Raw genomic sequence first — 18,301 nt, forward strand, 5'->3', positions numbered from 1 at the left:
CGGTAGATACAGGTTGCTCTAGGTAGGTCTAGATACGGACAGATCTAGATCGATATCTGTATCGATAGCTAGATAGATACACGTAGATAGACCCACAGCCCGCCCCGCTTAGGGCGCTGCCCCTCCGGGCCGGCAGGGGGCGGCGTGGCGCAGGCCGGTGTTTCCGGCCGGCGGGGTGAGCACGGACACCCACTTCCGGCGGGGGGCGGAGCGGTTTGGGTGCTGCACGGCAAGATGGCGGAGCGGCAGGAGGCGCTGAGGGAGTTCGTGGCCGTGACGGGGGCCGAGGAGGAGCGCGCCCGCTTCTTCCTCGAGTCCGCCGGGGGCGACCTGCAGGTGCGGCCGCCCCCACCGCCCCGCGCGGGCCCGGAGGAGGGGAGGGACCAATGAACCGCGCCATGAACCTAACGTCTGCCAGCCCCCCCCACCCCCAGCGGTGCAGCCGGGCCCGCGGGTGCGGAGGCTACCCCCCCCACCCACACCCACACCCACACACAAACACGGGCCTCAGGCCGTGTTCTGCGCCTTCTTTCTCACAATGACTCTCCAGCCAGGGATTGGCAGGGTGTTAAACGTTACGTCTGCCAGGTGGCATGGGGGGGCAGTGACCTTGGGCGGTGACCTGGAGAGGAGAAGGGCTTTCTAGGTGGGGGAGGGAACTGCAGCAGGACCCTGCAGTGCAGAGTTATGGGCCACTCGTTTGACGCCCCCCCCCCCCCCCCCACTACCCCAAACCGTGCCCTCCAGCCACAGCTTGTGGGAGGGTTCTCCCTGGCCCCAGCTCCATCAGAGGTTCAGCCTGCCCATGCTGTTTCCACACCTTTGCTCCTTATCGCTTGATCAGGGCAGTGGCTCCGCAGTTGTGATCCCATTGATCTCCAACAGGCCGCGGTGGGCAGGGCAACCTGGGGAGAGTGCGGTTGCGTGAGGCCCCCATGGCAGGGCCATGTTGCCCGCTCTCCGCGCGGACGCGGGTCTGGTGGGAGGGTGCGTTGGGCAGTCACCATCCTTCATCGGTGCTTCTGCCGTTATTGACTTTGCAGCTGGCCCTGGCTAGTTTCTATGAAGACGGGGGCGATGATGACATTGTGACGCTTCCTCAGCCCACGCCCAGCTCTGTCTCCAGGGGCACCGCGCCCAGGTGAGCGGAGCGTTGCCCGTCTTGCCGGCTCGGTTGTCGCGCGTCTGCAGGTTTGGGAGCAAGAGATGATTGCGGCACATCTATGATGTTGGCGTTGGACGGTTTTCAGAGCACGAGTTCCTTCCAGCTTCGTTTTGTAAGCTGTATGTGATCGCCTGTCTCCACAGGATGGTAGAGGCTGGTTTACCGCGCTGCTCAAGGCAAAGTTGATTTTAGTTTGATAGTTCAACCAGTTGATCTTGGCGGTTTCCTCTGAAACAGGTTTGAACTGCACAATAAAAAACAAAAGCTTTGTCTGAGGATGTTGAGGCACTTCTCAAGCATGAATGAATTTGGCCTCATGAAATCTCTGCGAAATAGGGAAACGCAGCCCCATTTAACAGACGAGCAGAGAGGTACCATGTCATTGTTCACTACTCTGAGACATGCAAATTTGTGGGTCTCAGTCCAGATGCTGGTGGTTACGTGTCTAGATGGCAAAACCCAGCCTTTCAGTTAGTAGCTGAGTTAAGAGCTGCAGTAGAAATACTACAGATCAGTGGGAAATATTACTGATTGCGTTAGAGAGCTTTGCTTACCTCCCTAATGCAAAGATAGATTCATAGACATTAGGGCTGGAAGGGACCTCGGAAGATCATCGAGTCCAGCCCCAGCCTGAAGGCAGGAAGTCAGCTCGGGTCATAGGATCCCAGCAAGAAGGCATCCAGTTTTTTCTTGAAAGTGTTCAATGTAGGTGCTTGAGCCACCCCTGCAAGTTAGATGGCACACAGGGTCATTTGCATTATTGTGGATTGTTCTGCAGATAAAGCTTCTGGTGTTTCCAGTATGCTAGCAAGGAAAATGACTGAAGATTTGTCATATGCTCTGTCTAGGATGCTAGCACGTCATAGATTTTGTAGTTGTCATAGATGTTAGAGCTGGAAGAGACCTTGTGAGGTCATTGGGTCCAGCCCAGCTAGGGTCAGATCACCTCAGCAAGATAAACATCCAAGCGTTTCTTAAACGTATCCAGAGTTGGTGCTTGCACTGCTTCTGGGAGGAGTCTATTCCAGACTGGGGATTTGGACAGTAAAGACGTTTTTCCTTACGTCCAGTCTGAAACGGTCTTCCAGCAGTTTGTGACAGATGAGATAGGCAGAGGTTCAGAGTCGGGATGTTTGAGCCTCTTTCACCACTCAGCCGTATCAGGAGGGCTCTGAGACATCAGTGTGATTCTGTGGTCTGATGGGGTGATGAATCAGACCCTAGGTGACTCAGGACCTGGTACCAACACAACGAAGGCCCACGGGAATTGCTCTGGTCCCATGCTGCTTTTTCTTGTCCCGCTCTTCAGACCTTCATAAATCATAAAGAAGCACAACTCCAGTTTTTGTCCCTTGACCTCTTGGGTATGATATGGTTCATATAGGAGCATGCACTGGTGGTTTGTGTTGCAGTTGGGGACAGAGTGAGCAAAGTGTCTGTTATCTTCTGACAGTGACTAGGTGATCAGCAGTCCCTTCTGACTTGCCACTTGCACAGATTACAAGGGATATTTAACTAGTGCAAAAACTGAAGACCACTGAAAATACTGTACGTGCTCTTTTGTCCCCTGCCACGCACTGGAGTTGAAGTCTAGTAGAAGTTGCCCTTGAGGTCTGATAAGTCTCAGTAATTACATGGCTGAAATACATGTTTGTGTCTCATGTATTCATTCTGTTATCATCTTCTAGCGATCACCGAGTGACATCATTCAGAGACCTTGTTCATGCCCAAGAGGAGGAGGATGAAGATGAAGAGGGACAAAGGTCAGTTTTCAGTTAAATATGTGATTTGTGGGCGATTTTCCTTTTGAAGAAGCATGGTACTTTATGCTCAGTGTGATTTAAATCTGATTTATTATTTGCTATAAATTCAGATCAATTGAAGAGTCTTGTGGTTTTAAAAACTATGAGTCTTAGGCTAAAAGGCTAGCCAGCAACAATAGCACCTGTAAGCTCATGGTGAGCACTTTCTGTAGATAGGCACATTTTGGTTACTGAGCTGTGCTGTTGAGGAGGATGTTGAAAGTCAGTGGGGAGTTACAGAGTTCTGAGGGCATGTCCTTCTTCCCATCCCTAATGGGTTCATTCTGGGGCTTGCATAATGGCATCTGTATTCGTGTTACAGGGGTGATACTTGATAATATTAGAGCTCTTAGAGCCATTACCATCCAGGACTGCAGTGGGGTGGGGGATTGTCATCTTTAAAGGATCATTTAAGAAATGTTAGTGGTGAAGCTTTCTGCCATGTCAGCTGCGAGTAGTTAAAATGCAAGTAATGGTGACTTGCAAAGCAAATGGAAGGAAGCAAATGCAGAAGCATTGTGAAGTGGCTAAGAATATTATTTCATTTTTCAGAGAGGTAGACTTAGGCACAACAGTTTGGTGATCTGCTTAGGATCATCCTGGAAAGTAGTGATGTAGCAGGCCACAGTATTTAGGAATACAGCTAGCCAGTCTTTGTTGTGCTGGCTTTTCATTTCCCTGTTTCCTTCTCTTTTTTTGCTAAACTTGGCAAATTCAACTATGGGCTTGCCAAGAAATAGCTTTTCAAACTGTTGTAGAAGACAAAGCTGCTAAGTCATGGCTTTTCTATTCCCATCAGTTACTGGAACTGCCTTCAGTAGAAGGATGCTTCATGCAAACTATAGGACTGTCAAACAGAAACTGGCAATAACTGAATGTGCATGAACAGCAGTTTTTTTCTTTAGCTCTCAGGGCCTTTAAAACTGTGCATATGGACAGCTTCCTCCTGATCAGCAACTCTGGGCCTGCTCTGTAGCCTGGGTTTTCTCAGACCCATCTTCTAGAGATGCATTACTTCATATGAGTGACCCCCAAGCCCATCAGTGACAGGGGTGTTTTCTGTTTAGGTTTTATGCAGGCGGCTCAGAGAGGAGTGGGCAGCAGATCGTTGGCCCTCCAAGGAAGAAAAGCCCCAATGAGCTGGTGGAGGATCTCTTCAAAGGGGCAAAGGAGCATGGAGCAGTAGCTGTTGATCGGACAGCCAAGAGCCCTGGGGAGACGAGCAGACCAAAAGTGAGGGGAAAGGGGGCTTGTCTTTCCTCCCCGTTTCAGCTGAGTCCTCCTGGCATTCTCTCCCCCTCATCCCACTGATGGTTGTTTGTTACTGTCAAGTCCTGGGATTATTTCAAGGACAGCTGTATCTAGGCCTGTCTATTACTGCTGATCTAATACATGTATCACAATGGCAAGAACAGTCAGGGTGTCAGGTGATTAATTGGCTAACAAGTTGGCTGCTAGAGCAGTGAGTTTCCTAGCCATATCACTGATGCAGTGACTCTTTTGTTTGTCTGCCTTTGGGGAGTGGAGTGAGCATTCCCCAGGGGTCAGTCCTGGGGCCAGTTCTGTTTAGTATCTTCGACAACCTGGAAGATGGCATAGAGTGCACCCTCAGTAAGTTTGCAGATGACACCAAGCTGAGGGGAGTAGTAGATACACTGGAGGGTAGAGCTAGGAGTCAGAGACCGACACAAATTGGAGGATTGGACCAAAAGAAATCTCCTGAGTTTCAACAAGGACAAGTGCAAAGTCCTGCACTGAGGACAGAACAATCCCATGTACCAGTACAGGCTGGGAACTGACTGGCTGGGCAGCAGCTCTGCAGAAAAGGACCTGGGTGTTACAGTGGACCGTAAGCTGAATATGAGCCAGCAGTGTGCCCTTTTTGCCAAGAAGGATAACGGCATCCCGGGCTGCATTGGTAGGTGCATTGCCAGTAGGTCAGGGGAAGTGATTATTCTCCTCTATTCAGCACTGGTGAGACCGCTTCTGAATTCCTGTGTTCAGTTTTGGGCCCCCCACTACAGAAAGGATGTGGGCAAATTGAAAAAAGTCCAGTGGAGAGTGACAAAAATGGTTTGGAGGCTGGGGGATGTGACTTGTGAGGAGAGGCTGAGGGAATTGGGCTGATTTAGTCTAAAGAAGAGGAGACTGAGAGGGGACTTAATAGCAACCTTCAGCTACCTGAAGGGTGGGGGATTCGAAAGAGGATGGATCTGGACTGTTGTCAGTGGTAGATGACAGAACAAGGAGCAGTGGGCTCAAGTTGCAGCAAGGGAAGTTGAGCTTGGATATTAGGAAGAATTTTCTCACTAGGAGGGTAGTAAAACACTGGAACAGGTTACCCAGAGAGGAGGTGGAGTCTCCCTCCTTGGAGGTTTTCAAAACCCAGCTAGACAAAACCTTGGCTGGGATGATGTAGTTGGGGCTGGTCCTGCTTTGAGCAGGGGGTTGGACTAGATGACCCTTTGGGGTCCCTTGCAATCCTAACTTTCTATGAGTCTATGATTCCCTGGGCGTGTATTCATCCCTAATCTCTACTATGGGATGGTCTTTTGCAGCCATTTGCTGGGGGAGGGTACCGCCTTGGAGCTGCTCCAGAGGAGGAGTCTGCCTATGTGTCAGGAGAGAGGAGACAGAACTCTGCTCAGGACGTGAGTATCTCTCACCATTGGTTTTCAGAATAATCAACGGGAATCATTGCTGTACTGAGCTATAAAGTTCCTGTTTTCCCTAATGATGAACTTAATGATGCACAACAGAGTCTGATGGCAGTGGAAGGCACCTGAGCTGCAAGCCAGTCCAGCATTTGCAAGTTCTTAGGCTGGCACAGGCTCTTTGCTCCGTGGTACGTAGAGTTAACACACACTCAAGTGTTTCATAGGCAGTGTTCTGCTAGCTTGTTAATTAGAAACCTGGGAGAGCCTCAAAAGTGCAAGGACCTTTTCTCAGCAGCTCTAGGTGTGATTGTAATGCTCATGATGGAGGGTTTGTAGAAAGCACTGGAGAATGAACTTCCATATATTTTCAGGTGAACAGCAGTGGCAGGACCAGGACTACAAGGTTCTCTGGTTTTTCAGCCAGAATTGCCACAAAGGGCAGGGACGCCGTGCTGGCGGTTTGGTGGGGGACAGCTTGGACAGGAACGGGATCACTGAACAACAAGCAGATGCTTTTTCTTGCTATTGATTGTGTTGGGTTTTGTGTTGTTGATTATAACTAGGCCACCTCCCTGGGGCTTAGTCTGCTGTTTGATATTACCTGCTATTACCTCTCATTTCTAGGTGTTTTATTAAGGACACTGCAGAGGAACTAATTATTCTGCTTGGGTGATCATAGGTGCATGTTGTACTGAAGCTATGGAAGAGTGGATTCAGCCTGGACAGTGGGGAGCTGAGGAGCTACCAGGACCCATCCAATGCCCAGTTCCTGGAGTCCATCCGCAGAGGGTATGCATTGTGCAGGGCTGGGCGTGCCTGAGGAGGGGGCACCTGCATTCTCAAACAAAGGGATCTGGGCAGACCAGATTCCTGGGAGCCAAAGATTTATGTACACAGTGCTTTTCACCAACTGCTTCCCCATTAGCGGTAGCTCTTTTATGTGGAAGCCATGGGGAGGTCGGACTGCAGTATTTGCCTTTAGGCATGGAGCTGTGGAGGCAGCCCTGTCTCTAAGTAATGTGAGATGCTGCGGGCTCAGTGCAAGGAAGCAGATTCTTCCATATGTGGGTTAAGGGTCCCTGAGGGATTACAACGTCACATGTAGTAAGTTAAGTGCCGGTGAAGAGGAACCTTTGAGGCATGCCAAGGTATTGGAAAGTGAGTCTTTTCAGCATCAGTTAAGTAGGATTTGGGATGTTTCAAGGACCCTCAGATCCCTGCAGGTGGGGACAGTCTCCAGGCTGACTGGTCTGCTTTTTGTGGTGACTTCTGGCAAGGCAGTGGAGGAGGTGCCGCCTTCTCCTGGCAGAAGGGATCTCCAGCTCTGTATGATTGGGTTTTACTGCACTGCATCCTCTTTCTGCTTCCAGAGAGGTCCCAGCAGAGCTCCGTAGGCTGGCACGTGGCGGCCAAGTGAACTTGGACATGGAGGACCACCGGGATGAGGACTACATAAAACCCAAAAGTGTCTTCAGGGCTTTCACTGGGGAAGGGCAGAAACTGGGCAGGTGAGAACGCAGCCGGGCTGGTTTGCTGTCTGACAGCCCATCCCCAAGAAACATCCAAAATAGCATAGATAAGAGAAGAGCCTCTTTGATCTTTCTGGACAGGAAATACTGAGAGTGCCTGTGGGGCAGAAGGGTTATTTGGATAAGTCTCTACGGTCTGCCGTGCTGTCGTGGCTGGGTGTGCAGCAAACAGAATCCTGTATTCCAGTCTGATAATGGCATGTACAAATGACCAGTGGTTCTTTGCATAGAGCATTAGCATGTTGTTGGGCTTGTCATGCTTGAGTGTGTCCTATTCCAAAGGGGTTGCAACTTCCTTTCTGGGAAAGGAGCTATGGTCATGGATGTTTTTTAAATCTGAGAGAGGTTCTTTTTCTTCTGAAGTGAGTTCTATACAAGGACCTTCCAGACAGAGCTGAGAGCCAGCAGTAGTCTTGCTGGCAGTTTATGGTAGCACAGCTGATGTGGAACATATAGCCTGGCTGTTCCTGTTAGTATGTGCAGCACTGATTCACCCTGGGCTTGTTCAGTATCTATATCAGTGATCTGGATGTGGGTGTGGAAAGCACGCTGTCCAAATTTGTTGATGACACCAAGTTGTGGGGTGAGGTGAGCACGCTGGAGGGGAGGGACAGAATCCAACTAGATCTAGACAGGTTGCAGAGGTGGGCAGATGAGAATAGGATGGAATTCAATGTGGGCAAGTGCAAGGTACTGCATCTAGGGAGAAGGAACCAGCAACACACCTATAGGCTTGGGAACACCCTTCTTGTCAACACTGTGGCAGAAAGGGATCTTGGAGTCATTGTTGACTCCAGAAAGAACATGAGCCACCAGTGTGAGGAAGCCACACCTTGTGCATCTACATATGCATCACAGGCAGGTCCAGGGAGGTGATCCTTTCCCTATATGTGGCATTGGTCAGGCCACAGTTGGAGTACTGCGTCCAGTTCTGGGCACTGCACTTCAGGAGGGATGTGGCTAGGATTGAGAGGGTCCAGAGTAGGGCCACTTGCATGGTCAAGGGGCAGTGGGGCAGGCCCTACAAAAAAAGGCTAAAGGGCCTGAACCTATTCAGCCTCCACAAGAGAAGGCTGAGAAGAGATCTGGTGGCTGTTTACAAACTCACCAGGGAGCCAATGAGAATTGGGGGAGGCTCTGTTCCCTTGGGTACCAGCCAGGATTACTAGGAATAACGGCCACAAATGTTAGAGAGAAGGTTCAGGCTGGACATCAGGAGACGTTACTTTACAGTCAGAGCTGCCAGGCTGTGGAATAGGCTCCCAAATGAGGTGGTGCTCTCTCCTACCTTGGGAGTCTTCAAGAGGAGGCTGGACAGATATTTGGCTGGGGTGATATGACCGCTGCACCTGTTCCTGCTTGGGGAAGGGGGTCGAACCTGATGATCTGTTTAGGTCCCTTCTGGGCCTAAGAACTATGAAACTATAAAAGCCCCTCCCATAGGAACGTAGCAGTGAAAGGGGTCTCTTATGTGGTTGGGACCAGCCCTCTGCTGTCTCAGCAGCATCCTATTATAATCCTGTTCAGGAAATATAACCATAAAAGGGTTAGGCTGAACTGGCCTGTTTTCATTGGGGTTTTATTTCTTACTCAAAAGTCAATAATTGGCTCTTTGTTAGGATAGAGGAACGTGTGGCATTTTATAGACACATGTAACAAAACTAATTATTATATATCTGTTTATATCTACATAAATATACATACACTTGTATATATATTAAGGGTGCACCAATAAAGGTTTTCTTGGCTGAGACCGATAGCCAATTATTAACCAGCCATATCAGCTGATGCTGATCTAATAACCAATTTACTTTAAAATGCAAATCATTTTAAAGTAAATACTGACATAAACCTTTGGTTTGCTTTTTTTTGGTGCGCTCCTGTGTCACATGTATCCTGGTGCTTAAAAATGGCGGCAGGCTGCTTAAATTAAAATTTGTCGAATGAGCTTTAATTCAAGCGCTGCCGCCATTTTTAAGCATGGGGATGTTTTTAAGCTGAGCTGAGCCAAGTAAGGGCAGATGCAGGCTGCCTGCCATAGGCCTGGGGATTTCTGCTGCCTTTGAATTGCAAGTCTTCAAGGGGAAACCTGCTGTTTGCCAAGGGAACCCAGGCATCCGGGGGCCCTGGTCCTGCAGGGCAGTGGGAACCCCAGGTGTCCAGGGCCCTGGCAAGACAGCATAATTATTGGCAAACGTTATTGGCTTCAATGGCCAAAAAAAGCAGATAATATAATTTCCTCTCTTACTGGTGCCAATTCCTTCTACAAGCCCCCTAATTATCCCTGGGATTTAGACACTTGAGGCTCTATTACATGTGATATGCTGACCAGATCTGATCCCTGCTCCTGTTCTCTGTTGCAAACTCCTAGCTAATAGTAGCAAAATGAGAGATGTGAAGAAATTGAAACCTGAGGGTATGAGCTAGGGGTATGAGTTCTAATCCTGGTTCTGGCAGTGACTCTGGCCTTGGTTCAACCGTTTAACTTTTCTTCCTTTCCTTGGGTGTAAAAAAAAAATAACTTGCATGTGTGGCAGAGTGGCTCTGTGAGAAAGAATTACTTAACTGTTTTAAATGTTCCATATTGTGTCCATGGGAGTGTCATGTGCTCCTTTATTAACTGGCACTTGGGTGAGATCAATCTGAACTGAAGAGGAGCAAGTAACAGAAGCCATGATTAGATTCCTCTGGGCCTGGGAATGTCTAATGCAGTCTGTGGATCCAGTGGGGTGGCTGGTTTGGAAATGCTAGAGCAGTGTGCAAGAAGCTGGTGTGCTGCCAGCTGGCTTGTGAGTTCTTGTTCTCTGTGATGCGTTGGCCTCGTGGCTGCTTTGAGTGGGAATCCTGATTTCCAGCCCCAGAGTGTTAATGTGGCCAGGGAGTGAACTCTTCTGGCAGACACTGATGGAGCAAGTTAGTTTCTAAAAGCTGCCTTTGGTGTTTTCCTTTTCTTAGCACCGCCCCCCAGGTGATGGGCTCCAGCTCTCCAGCTCAGCAGGCAGAAAATGAAGCCAAAGCCAGTTCCTCCATCACCATTGACGAGTCGGAGCCTGTCACCAACATCCAGATCCGGCTCGCAGATGGTGGGCGGTTGGTCCAGAAATTTAACCACAGCCACAGGTACACGAGCAACAGGAAACCCAGATTACTAACTGGGAAGGCCTGAATGACACTACAAACTGCTGGAGCAGATGCTAAAATCCTGGCTCACCTGCTAAGGGGAGCTCTGGGGACTGGTCTGTAGAGGTTAATAGGAGCAAAATTACTGCGGGGTTTTCAGGTCATTTTTACTGTTTGGTAGGTGAGAATGTTTTCCAAACAGTGAAGGCTGTTAGAATTGGTGATAGCTCATCTGGACACCTCAGTGTTACTCTTGTAACCTTTAGTGCCACTTCTGTTTTATCTTCAAGTACAACTCTTTAAGCAGATACAAGTCTAGGAGAAGGATGGAATTGCAGCCTGGGTTGAAAGGTTTTATCTTCACCTGTAGCTGATGTAAAGCAGCCTCCTTAGCTAAGTGCAGAGGTGTAACCCTTGGCCCTGTGCTGTCATGGCTCCGCTGCTCCTTGGGTCTCTGTGGAAACTGGCAGCAGCAATGCGGACAGGGGCTGCTGGGAAATGGAGTCCGGCTGCTATCCGGATCTGCCATTTTAACCACCCCGGTATAACACCTTCCATCCTAAGGACTCCAAAGCGCTTTACGGACTGTGTGTGCAGGGTTAGCTTTACCCACCGAGGTATTCGGACACATTAGCGATTTGCAGGTGTAAGCGCTATTAGTACAGCTGCTTAAGCAGATGCAAATCTAGGACAGATATGCAAAGGATGGAATCGCAGCCTGTGTTGAAGGGCTTTATCTTCACCCATAGTCTATGTAAAGCAGCGTGCTAGGTGCAGAGGTGTAAAACAGCAGCATTTACCTAAGAGTGGCCGTGTCCTTTTGTCACGGGGTTGTTCAGGAAGCTGAGAGTAGGGTTGGGCTTTTTCCCCTATGCGGGTGCAGGGGTGAAGTAACCGGGTCTCCCTTATGTGTTTGGTCCCCTCAACAGGATCCGTGACATCCGGCTCTTCATAGTAGATGCCCGGCCAGCAATGGCAGCCACCAGCTTTGTTCTCATGACCACCTTCCCAAACAAAGAGCTGACTGATGAGAACCAGACCCTGAAGGAAGCCAACCTGCTTAATGCTGTCATTGTCCAGCGATTAATATAACGGGCTCGCCTCTCCTCCCGTGCCCGCCTGCTGAGCGGCGGCACATCTCCTCCTAGCTCTGGGGTCTTAGGTCTTGGCTGGACTGTTTTCTCTTTAGTTGCATTTCCCCTGTTTTTGTGATGATCAGTGGACTTTCAAATAAACACACGAAACAAACCGTTTTGAAAGGAGCCGCAGCCTATTGTGCCAGAAACTCCCCTGCTGGAGCCCTTAGGTTGGCTTGGTGGATCGCGTCATCATGCTTAGTAGAGGGGAGGGAGGGAAGGAGAGAGGCAGCTCCTAGGAAGCAATTTCCATACTGAGACCTGGTTCCTTCTCCCAGGTTCCCAGTGGTTCCAGGCCTGTGACAGCAGCGCTCGCAAGCAGCAGTTGGCTTGTTTCTTTCTAGGGGTTAAAGCTTGGGTTTAAGCTGCAAGGCTTGTGGTTTTCTCAGCCAGTCAGAGGTAAAGCTCTGACTCCCTCTTCCTGCTTTACAAGGCTCGGGTGGATGTTCCTCTCAGAGTCCAACCTGGGCTCTCTCGTCTCCCTCCATTAGCAAGGCTGTCTGTCTGTCTCTAGTTCTGACTTGGTGTGTGAGGAGGGTGCCTCATATCTTTGAGAGAGACAGCCTGCTCCTTGTTTTTTTCCCAGAAAGCTCTGTCTTCTGTTAACAAAGTAAAGGGAAGGACAAGGCTGCAAAGACGGATATACCTGATATGAATGGAGAGAGATTTTTGTTTTAATAAGAATTCTTTTTTAACTGAGCCATGGAGATGCTGGAAATTATGTGGGTTTCAAAGCCAAGGCTGCAGGGGAGAGGCTACCCCTCGGTTTGCTTTCTCGTGTTTGTTGAGGACCAATGGAAGTGCCCGTAGGGACTCTTCCCTGGGCTGCTTTCGCTGTTTGCATTTAGGGCTCGGGGGTCTATATATATTTTTTTCTTTGAAGCCTTGTGGGTGAATTCAGTGCTCTTAGAAATGGGGGTTTCTGGCACTGCCTCAATTCAGGAGCAAGGCCTGCAGGTTTTCCATCTCGTGTTCTGCCAGCGCAGCTTGCATCTGGCTTGCAGGTCCTTGTTGTCTCAGCTCAGCTCGGGGCTTATCCTGCTGGCTGTGCTAAATTTTGTAGGCTTTGTAACATTAGCTGTGTAGGTGCCACACTGAGACCAGCAGTATTGTTTTGACTGTGAGAGTCCAAAGGGCGAGCGGTCAGATCACTAGCACATACCTCCATTCTCCTGTCTCAGTTGCGCTTGAGCCTCTAAGCTTGTGTGCAGGAATGCCACCTCCTCGGGGCTTCCTCGTTCTCTCTCCTTCTCTTTGGTACTTGAAATGAGCAGAGAACAAAGGCCAGGCTCCCTGCTTTGGGGAGGGGGCAGTGGGTCCACCAAGTCCACGGAGACAGGTGCCTCCACACAGCGTAGGCAGAGGAGCCAGACCCCAGGCCTCAGCAAGGGCATTTCTGAGAGCCGTCACTCCCGGGATTGAACTAACAGCATTTTTCATCACTAAGTGGATACACGATGTGCATAACGGCAAACGTTGTAAATTATTGTGAAAGTGACCATTAAAAACCAAAAGAAACGGAGGACGGTGTTGTCTGACCCTTTCTGACGTGACCCGTGAGATGGCTTGCTGCGGCTGCTGCTGCCCTGGCCTCTGAGCTTTGGGCGCTTTGTGGGCTCCCTCCCTGCTAACCTGCTCTTAAGCCAAGTTGAGCATTGCTTCATTGGCACATGGCCTGATGTATGGAGTTGGTGCTTGCCTTGGTTAGATGCTGTGGGTTAGAAGGGGGTTTCATACAGCAGATGGAGGGAGCAGTGTGATCCAGCTCTGAGAAGAGCTGGAGAGCAGATTTTTCCCCAGGGGTCTGGTGTACAGCTGTGCACAAGGACATTTATGGTAAAGTGGTTTATCAACAGAGAACTTGGCTCTTGCACTGGCTGCCCTGGGTAGGGCCTGGCTGGACTGCCACCAGACTGCTACCACCTCACGTTGCACTTAACTGATGGAAAAGTGCATTTGCAGGCATTGTTCCTGAGCTGCAGAAAGAATGAGACTTCCGGAGTGGGGCTAGAGGAAATGTCAAGCAATTTAATGGGCCGGGAGGACAAACGATTTGTCTTCCTTTTCCTCTCTGCTAATTTGTTTTGCTTGACAAGGAAATGGGTGGAAAGCAAGCTTTTGTGGTGGGGCTCTGACTGGACAGATGGAATGAGTCAGTGGAGCCAGAGTTAGGTGGAAGCTGACAGCTTCTACAGCTGGGCAGTGGTTCAGGCTGTCCTTGTGGTTGTGGGTACTGGTTCTAGGCCAATACAAAACTTTCACAAGCAGCTATTTGACCCAGGGTGCTTTGATGTCCCAGCCTCGTGTTGGGGAGAGAAGGAGGTATGGATTTGAGCCCCCTTCTCTCACTGCTGGTTTTGCACTTCTGGAGCAGCTTCTGCTCATCATGAAAAGGGAGTCTCAGCCCAGTCTGCCAGAGGGTGACACTGCCACAGAGCTTCCCCCAAGCCCATCTCCGTCATTGTGCTGTTGCAGGCATGCAGCTATGTTGGTGGCCTATCTCTCTAAGCACATGCCTTTGTGAAGCCTGGTGATTTGACCTGTGTCCCAGATTACCCTTTCCTCCTTCTCCAGCTTTCGTTAGAAGTGATTCTTATGTCCCACAGCTTCTCCAGCTCTCGACTACTCAGCTGGGCACAGGCAGGGTTTTCCTGAGCAGAGGAGTGAAAAGTGGGTTGAGGTGTATGCTCATTAACTACTGTTCTTCCCACAGCCAGCATGGGAAGTGTTGTCGGCTGTTCTCAGTGTCATTGATATTGTCCTGGTGGGGTGTTACTGGTGTGTTGTCGGTGTTAAAGTCTCAAGAACTGTGTTGACAAAGTTGCAGCCAGGAGATTCCAGCACCGATCTGGTCTTAGACTATGACCACAGGCTTGGTTTCATGGCAAAGATTTGGCCAGACCTGCAAGCACAGACCTAACACGTTTTGGCCTGACAAGTACATCAGACCAGGAGTTAAGGCATTTCTATCTGTGACAAGGTGGTCAGCACAACAACACGCAGGCTTCCCCAGGCCACTACAAAGGTCTCCTGATTTCCAATACTCCTTTTATACAACGATCAAAACAAATTGCATGTTGCAGTCCACCTGTGCCTTGAATATCTCAAAATATCCTGACTCATGGGCTTTTTGCACGTTCTAACCTGGGTGTTCCCATTCCAGCCTCATCTTTCCGGTACTGGACTGCTACACCTTGTATCACCATCTTCCCCTCCCAGCTTTTGGTGGGAGTGCAGTTAGGCTCTGGAGCGGTGAGAGATGCGCGGGTGAAAGCCCGCTGCGCCCCTGCTCCCCCAAAGCCCCCCAGACACTCCCTCAGCAGCCACAGAGCCCCCTGCTGACCCCCAGCACAGCCGGAGGTAGGCGGGCTCGTGGTGGGAAGGGGTTAACTCCTCGCTCCCTGGGAGGAGGCGGCTGCATGGAGCTGGGCCGGGTCAAGCCCCCGCCCAGGCCCCTACTTGGCCCAGCCCCCCAGGGAGCCGGGTGAACAGGCTGCGTAAACAGGCGCTTGAGTTAGCGTGGAGTTCACACAGGAGAGGGCGTGGGAGGGCACAAGACCCTGCCTGTGACCCCCCCCAGCCATAGCCAGCCCCAGCTGTAGCCAGCCTACCAGAGGCATGACACACCCCTCGGGTCCCCTCGGGCTCTGCGGCCCCCCCGTCGGGCACCTCAGAGACGGCCACCCAGACGGAGCCCATGGTCCCGGGCTCCACGCAGACGGAGCCCCTGGCTCTTGGCTGCAGGGGCTGCCTGTCCTTTTTTCAGGCTCTGGGGCCCGGGAGCATGGCCACCTCCCTGTGCGGGGTCTGCTCCCTACTGGGGTCTCTGGCACGCCAGCGGGAGGAGCTCCAGGCCACAGTCCAGAGACTGCGTGCCATCAGGGACTGCGAGCAGGAGATAGACTCCTACTGCCAGGCCCTTCTCCCCCGGGAGCCGCAGGGGAGAGCACCGTCTCCCTCCAGGACTAAGGAGGACTCTGGGACCTCCCGCTCTGCCCAGTCAGGGGCATGGACCGAGGTGGTCAAGGGCCCCAGGGCCCGCCACACCAAGGCCCCTCCCTCGCCGGAGCTTAGCAACAGGTTCGCACCTCTTGCAGCCCCAGCAGAGCCCACGCAGTTGCCGGTTCCCGCAGGCAACCCAGGCTCAACCGCAGCTACTGGCCCCGCTCTCCCCAAGACAAAGTGTAAGGTGTTTGTTGTGGGAGACTCCATCCTGCGGGGCACTGAGGGGCAATCTGCCGCCCCAACCCCTTAGCCCAGGAAGTCTGCTGCTTCCCGGGGGCCCGCATCCGAGACATTGCGGCGAGGATCCCGCAGCTCCTCCGGCCCACAGACCACTACCCCATGCTCCTTATTCACGTGGGCACCAATGACACGGCTCGGAGCACCCCCAGCCAGGTCATGAGGTGCTACAGGGATTTGGGAGCGGGGCTTAGGGGTCTGGGAGCTCAGGTGGTGTTTTCGTCGATCCTCCCAGTCTCGGGCTATGGGCTGAGGAGGGAGAGGAGGATCCACGCGGTGAACCAAAGACTGCGGCACTGGTGTCATCGGGAAGGCTTTGGCTTCCACGACCACAGCCCGCTCTTTGGCGAGAGGCAGCGAGCTGCTGGGAAGAGATGGCCTCCACCTCTCTCCCCTGGGGAGGAGGCTCTTCTCAGCCAGGCCGGCTGACCTGCTCCACCAGGCTTTAAATTAAGCCCGCTGGGGGATGGGGGGACTACTGCCACTGCTGGCCCGCTGAACGGCCCTTGCAAAGCCAGCAGACGAAGGCACTTAAGGGAGCCCACCCCTGCCCCAGCCCTGGCACAATCTGTGGGCAAGGCAAGAGCCCCCAAGGGCACACTTGCCTGCCTGTACACTAATGCCAGGAGCCTGGGCAACAAGCAGGAGGAGCTCGTCCTCCTGCTCAGTGCAAAGAATTATGACGTCATTGGGATAACGGAGACCTGGTGGGACTCCACCCATGACTGGACCACGGGTATAGAGGGCTATACCCTGTACAGGAGGGATCGTGTTGACAAAAGGGGCGGGGGTGTAGCTCTCTATGTGAAGGAAAGCTACATGTCCCTGCAAGCTGATGTTGGTGACCAGCACGGACAGCTAGAGACCCTCTGGGTAAAAGTTCGTGGGGAATACGGCACAGGGGACACAACGGTGGGAGTCTACTACAGACCTCCCACTCAAAGTCCTGAGCTTGACCAGGAGTTCACCCAGGAACTGACTGAGGCCGCTTGCTCCAGGACCTTGGTTGTCATGGGTGACTTCAATTACCAGGACATCTTGTGGGAAGATCACTCAGCAAAATCCGAGCGGGCGCAAAGCTTTCTCTCATGCGTGGATGACCTCTACCTGATTCAAGAAGTCTATGGGCCAACGAGAGGCAAAGCGCTGCTCGACCTGGTACTGGCTATGGGGGGCGACCTAATCGGCGACCTAGTGATCGGTGGGAAGCTGGGTGAGAGCGACCACGAGCTGATCACCTTCACCATCCGCCATAAAGCTGGCAAGTCAGTCAGCAACACAGAAGTCCTTGACTTCAGAAAAGCCGACTTTGACAAGCTCAAGAGGCTAGTCAGTCAGGCCCTCAGGGACCATGACCCCAGGGAGAGGGGAGTTCAAGAAGAGTGGTTGCTTCTCAAGGAAGCGATCCTCAGTGCACAAGCTAAATCTATTCCAACACGGAGGAAAGGCAGCAAGAAGGCACAGCAGCCCCCCTGGCTCTCCAGAGACCTAGCGGACCTCCTGCGGCTAAAAAGGAAAGCCTACAAAGGATGGAGGACGGGATTCACCTCCGAGGAGGATTACTCCGCACTGGTCTGGTCCTGCAGGGAGCAATCCAGGAAAGCCAAGTCTGCAACTGAACTCCAACTAGCTTCGAGCATCAAGGACAACAAAAAGTCCCTTTTCAGATATGTGGGGAGCCAGAGGAAAAGCAAGGGCAACATTGGAACCCTGCTAAACCAGATGGGGCAACTGGCAGCTGACGCCCAGGAAAAAGCCAACCTATTAAATAGTCTTTCATCAGTCCCATGGGACGCCCATGCCTGCTATGGGACAGGGAGATCCGGGTGATGGGGATCCCCTGCCCTCCATCAATGCTGACCTCGTGAAGGAACACCTTGAGAAGCTGGATACCTTCAAGTCAGCCGGCCCTGATAATCTGCACCCCAGGGTACTCGAGGAGCTGGTGAGCGATATAGCCCAGCCCCTGGCACGGGTCTTCGAGAGCTCCTGGCGCTCTGGTGTAGTGCCCGAAGACTGGAAGAAGGCCAATGTGGTGCCGATCTTCAAGAAAGGGAGGAGAGTGGATCCAGCTAACTACAGGCCCATTAGCCTGACTTCTATCCTGGGGAAGATCTTGGAAAAGTTTATTAAGGAGGCCATCCTTGATGGACTGGCTGATGCCAACATCCTAAGGGATAGCCAGCACGGGTTTGTTGCGGGTAGGTCTTGTTTGACCAATCTCATTTCCTTCTATGACCAGGTGACCTATCACCTGGACGAGGGAGAGGAGATTGATGTCATATATCTTGACTTCAAAAAAGCTTTTGATCTGGTATCCCATGATCACCTCTTGGCCAAACTGGCTAGTTGTGGCCTTGGCTCCACCACGATCCGCTGGCTGGGAAATTGGCTCCGTGGTCGGACCCAGAGGGTTGTGATTGATGGCAGTCACTCATCGTGGTGCCCTGTGACCAGTGGGGTCCCCCAAGGCTCTGTCCTTGGACCCATACTGTTCAACATCTTCATTAATGATGTGGACACTGGAGTCAGGAGTGGACTGGCCAAGTTTGCCGATGACACCAAACTTTGGGGCAAAGCATCCACGCCAGAGGACAGGCGGGTGATCCAGGCTGACCTGGACAAGCTCAGCAAATGGGCAGACGAGAAC

At 51.7% G+C, this 18,301-nt stretch overlaps 1 protein-coding gene across 1 annotated transcript; it reads left to right on the forward strand.

Moving 5' to 3' along the window:
* The first annotated feature begins 207 nt into the window (after positions 1-207).
* On the forward strand, positions 208-11,535 carry NSFL1C (NSFL1 cofactor). Its single transcript, XM_090065216.1, has 9 exons — positions 208-336; positions 1,044-1,141; positions 2,854-2,928; positions 4,035-4,200; positions 5,526-5,618; positions 6,304-6,413; positions 6,995-7,132; positions 10,109-10,273; positions 11,203-11,535. The coding sequence occupies exons 1-9, from the start codon at positions 235-237 to the stop codon at positions 11,363-11,365; spliced, it is 1,110 nt and encodes a 369-aa protein (XP_089921342.1). The 5' UTR covers positions 208-234; the 3' UTR covers positions 11,366-11,535.
* Positions 11,536-18,301: the final 6,766 nt, after the last annotated feature.

The sequence above is a fragment of the Crocodylus siamensis genome, chromosome 10 (assembly GCF_052110815.1).
Source record: "Crocodylus siamensis isolate JL-2025a chromosome 10, ASM5211081v1, whole genome shotgun sequence".
In the NCBI taxonomy this organism is placed as follows: Eukaryota; Metazoa; Chordata; order Crocodylia; family Crocodylidae; genus Crocodylus; species Crocodylus siamensis.

What these genes read in the sequence shown, in the direction of transcription:
- NSFL1C (XM_090065216.1), top strand. Translation starts at nt 235, where the DNA reads ATGGCGGAGCGGCAGGAGGCGCTGAGGGAGTTCGTGGCCGTGACGGGG. An exon ending in GAAGATGAAGAGGGACAAAG is followed by an intron (nt 2,929 to 4,034) that starts GTCAGTTTTCAG and finishes TTTTCTGTTTAG; the next exon opens with GTTTTATGCAGGCGGCTCAG. An exon ending in GACAGAACTCTGCTCAGGAC is followed by an intron (nt 5,619 to 6,303) that starts GTGAGTATCTCT and finishes GGGTGATCATAG; the next exon opens with GTGCATGTTGTACTGAAGCT.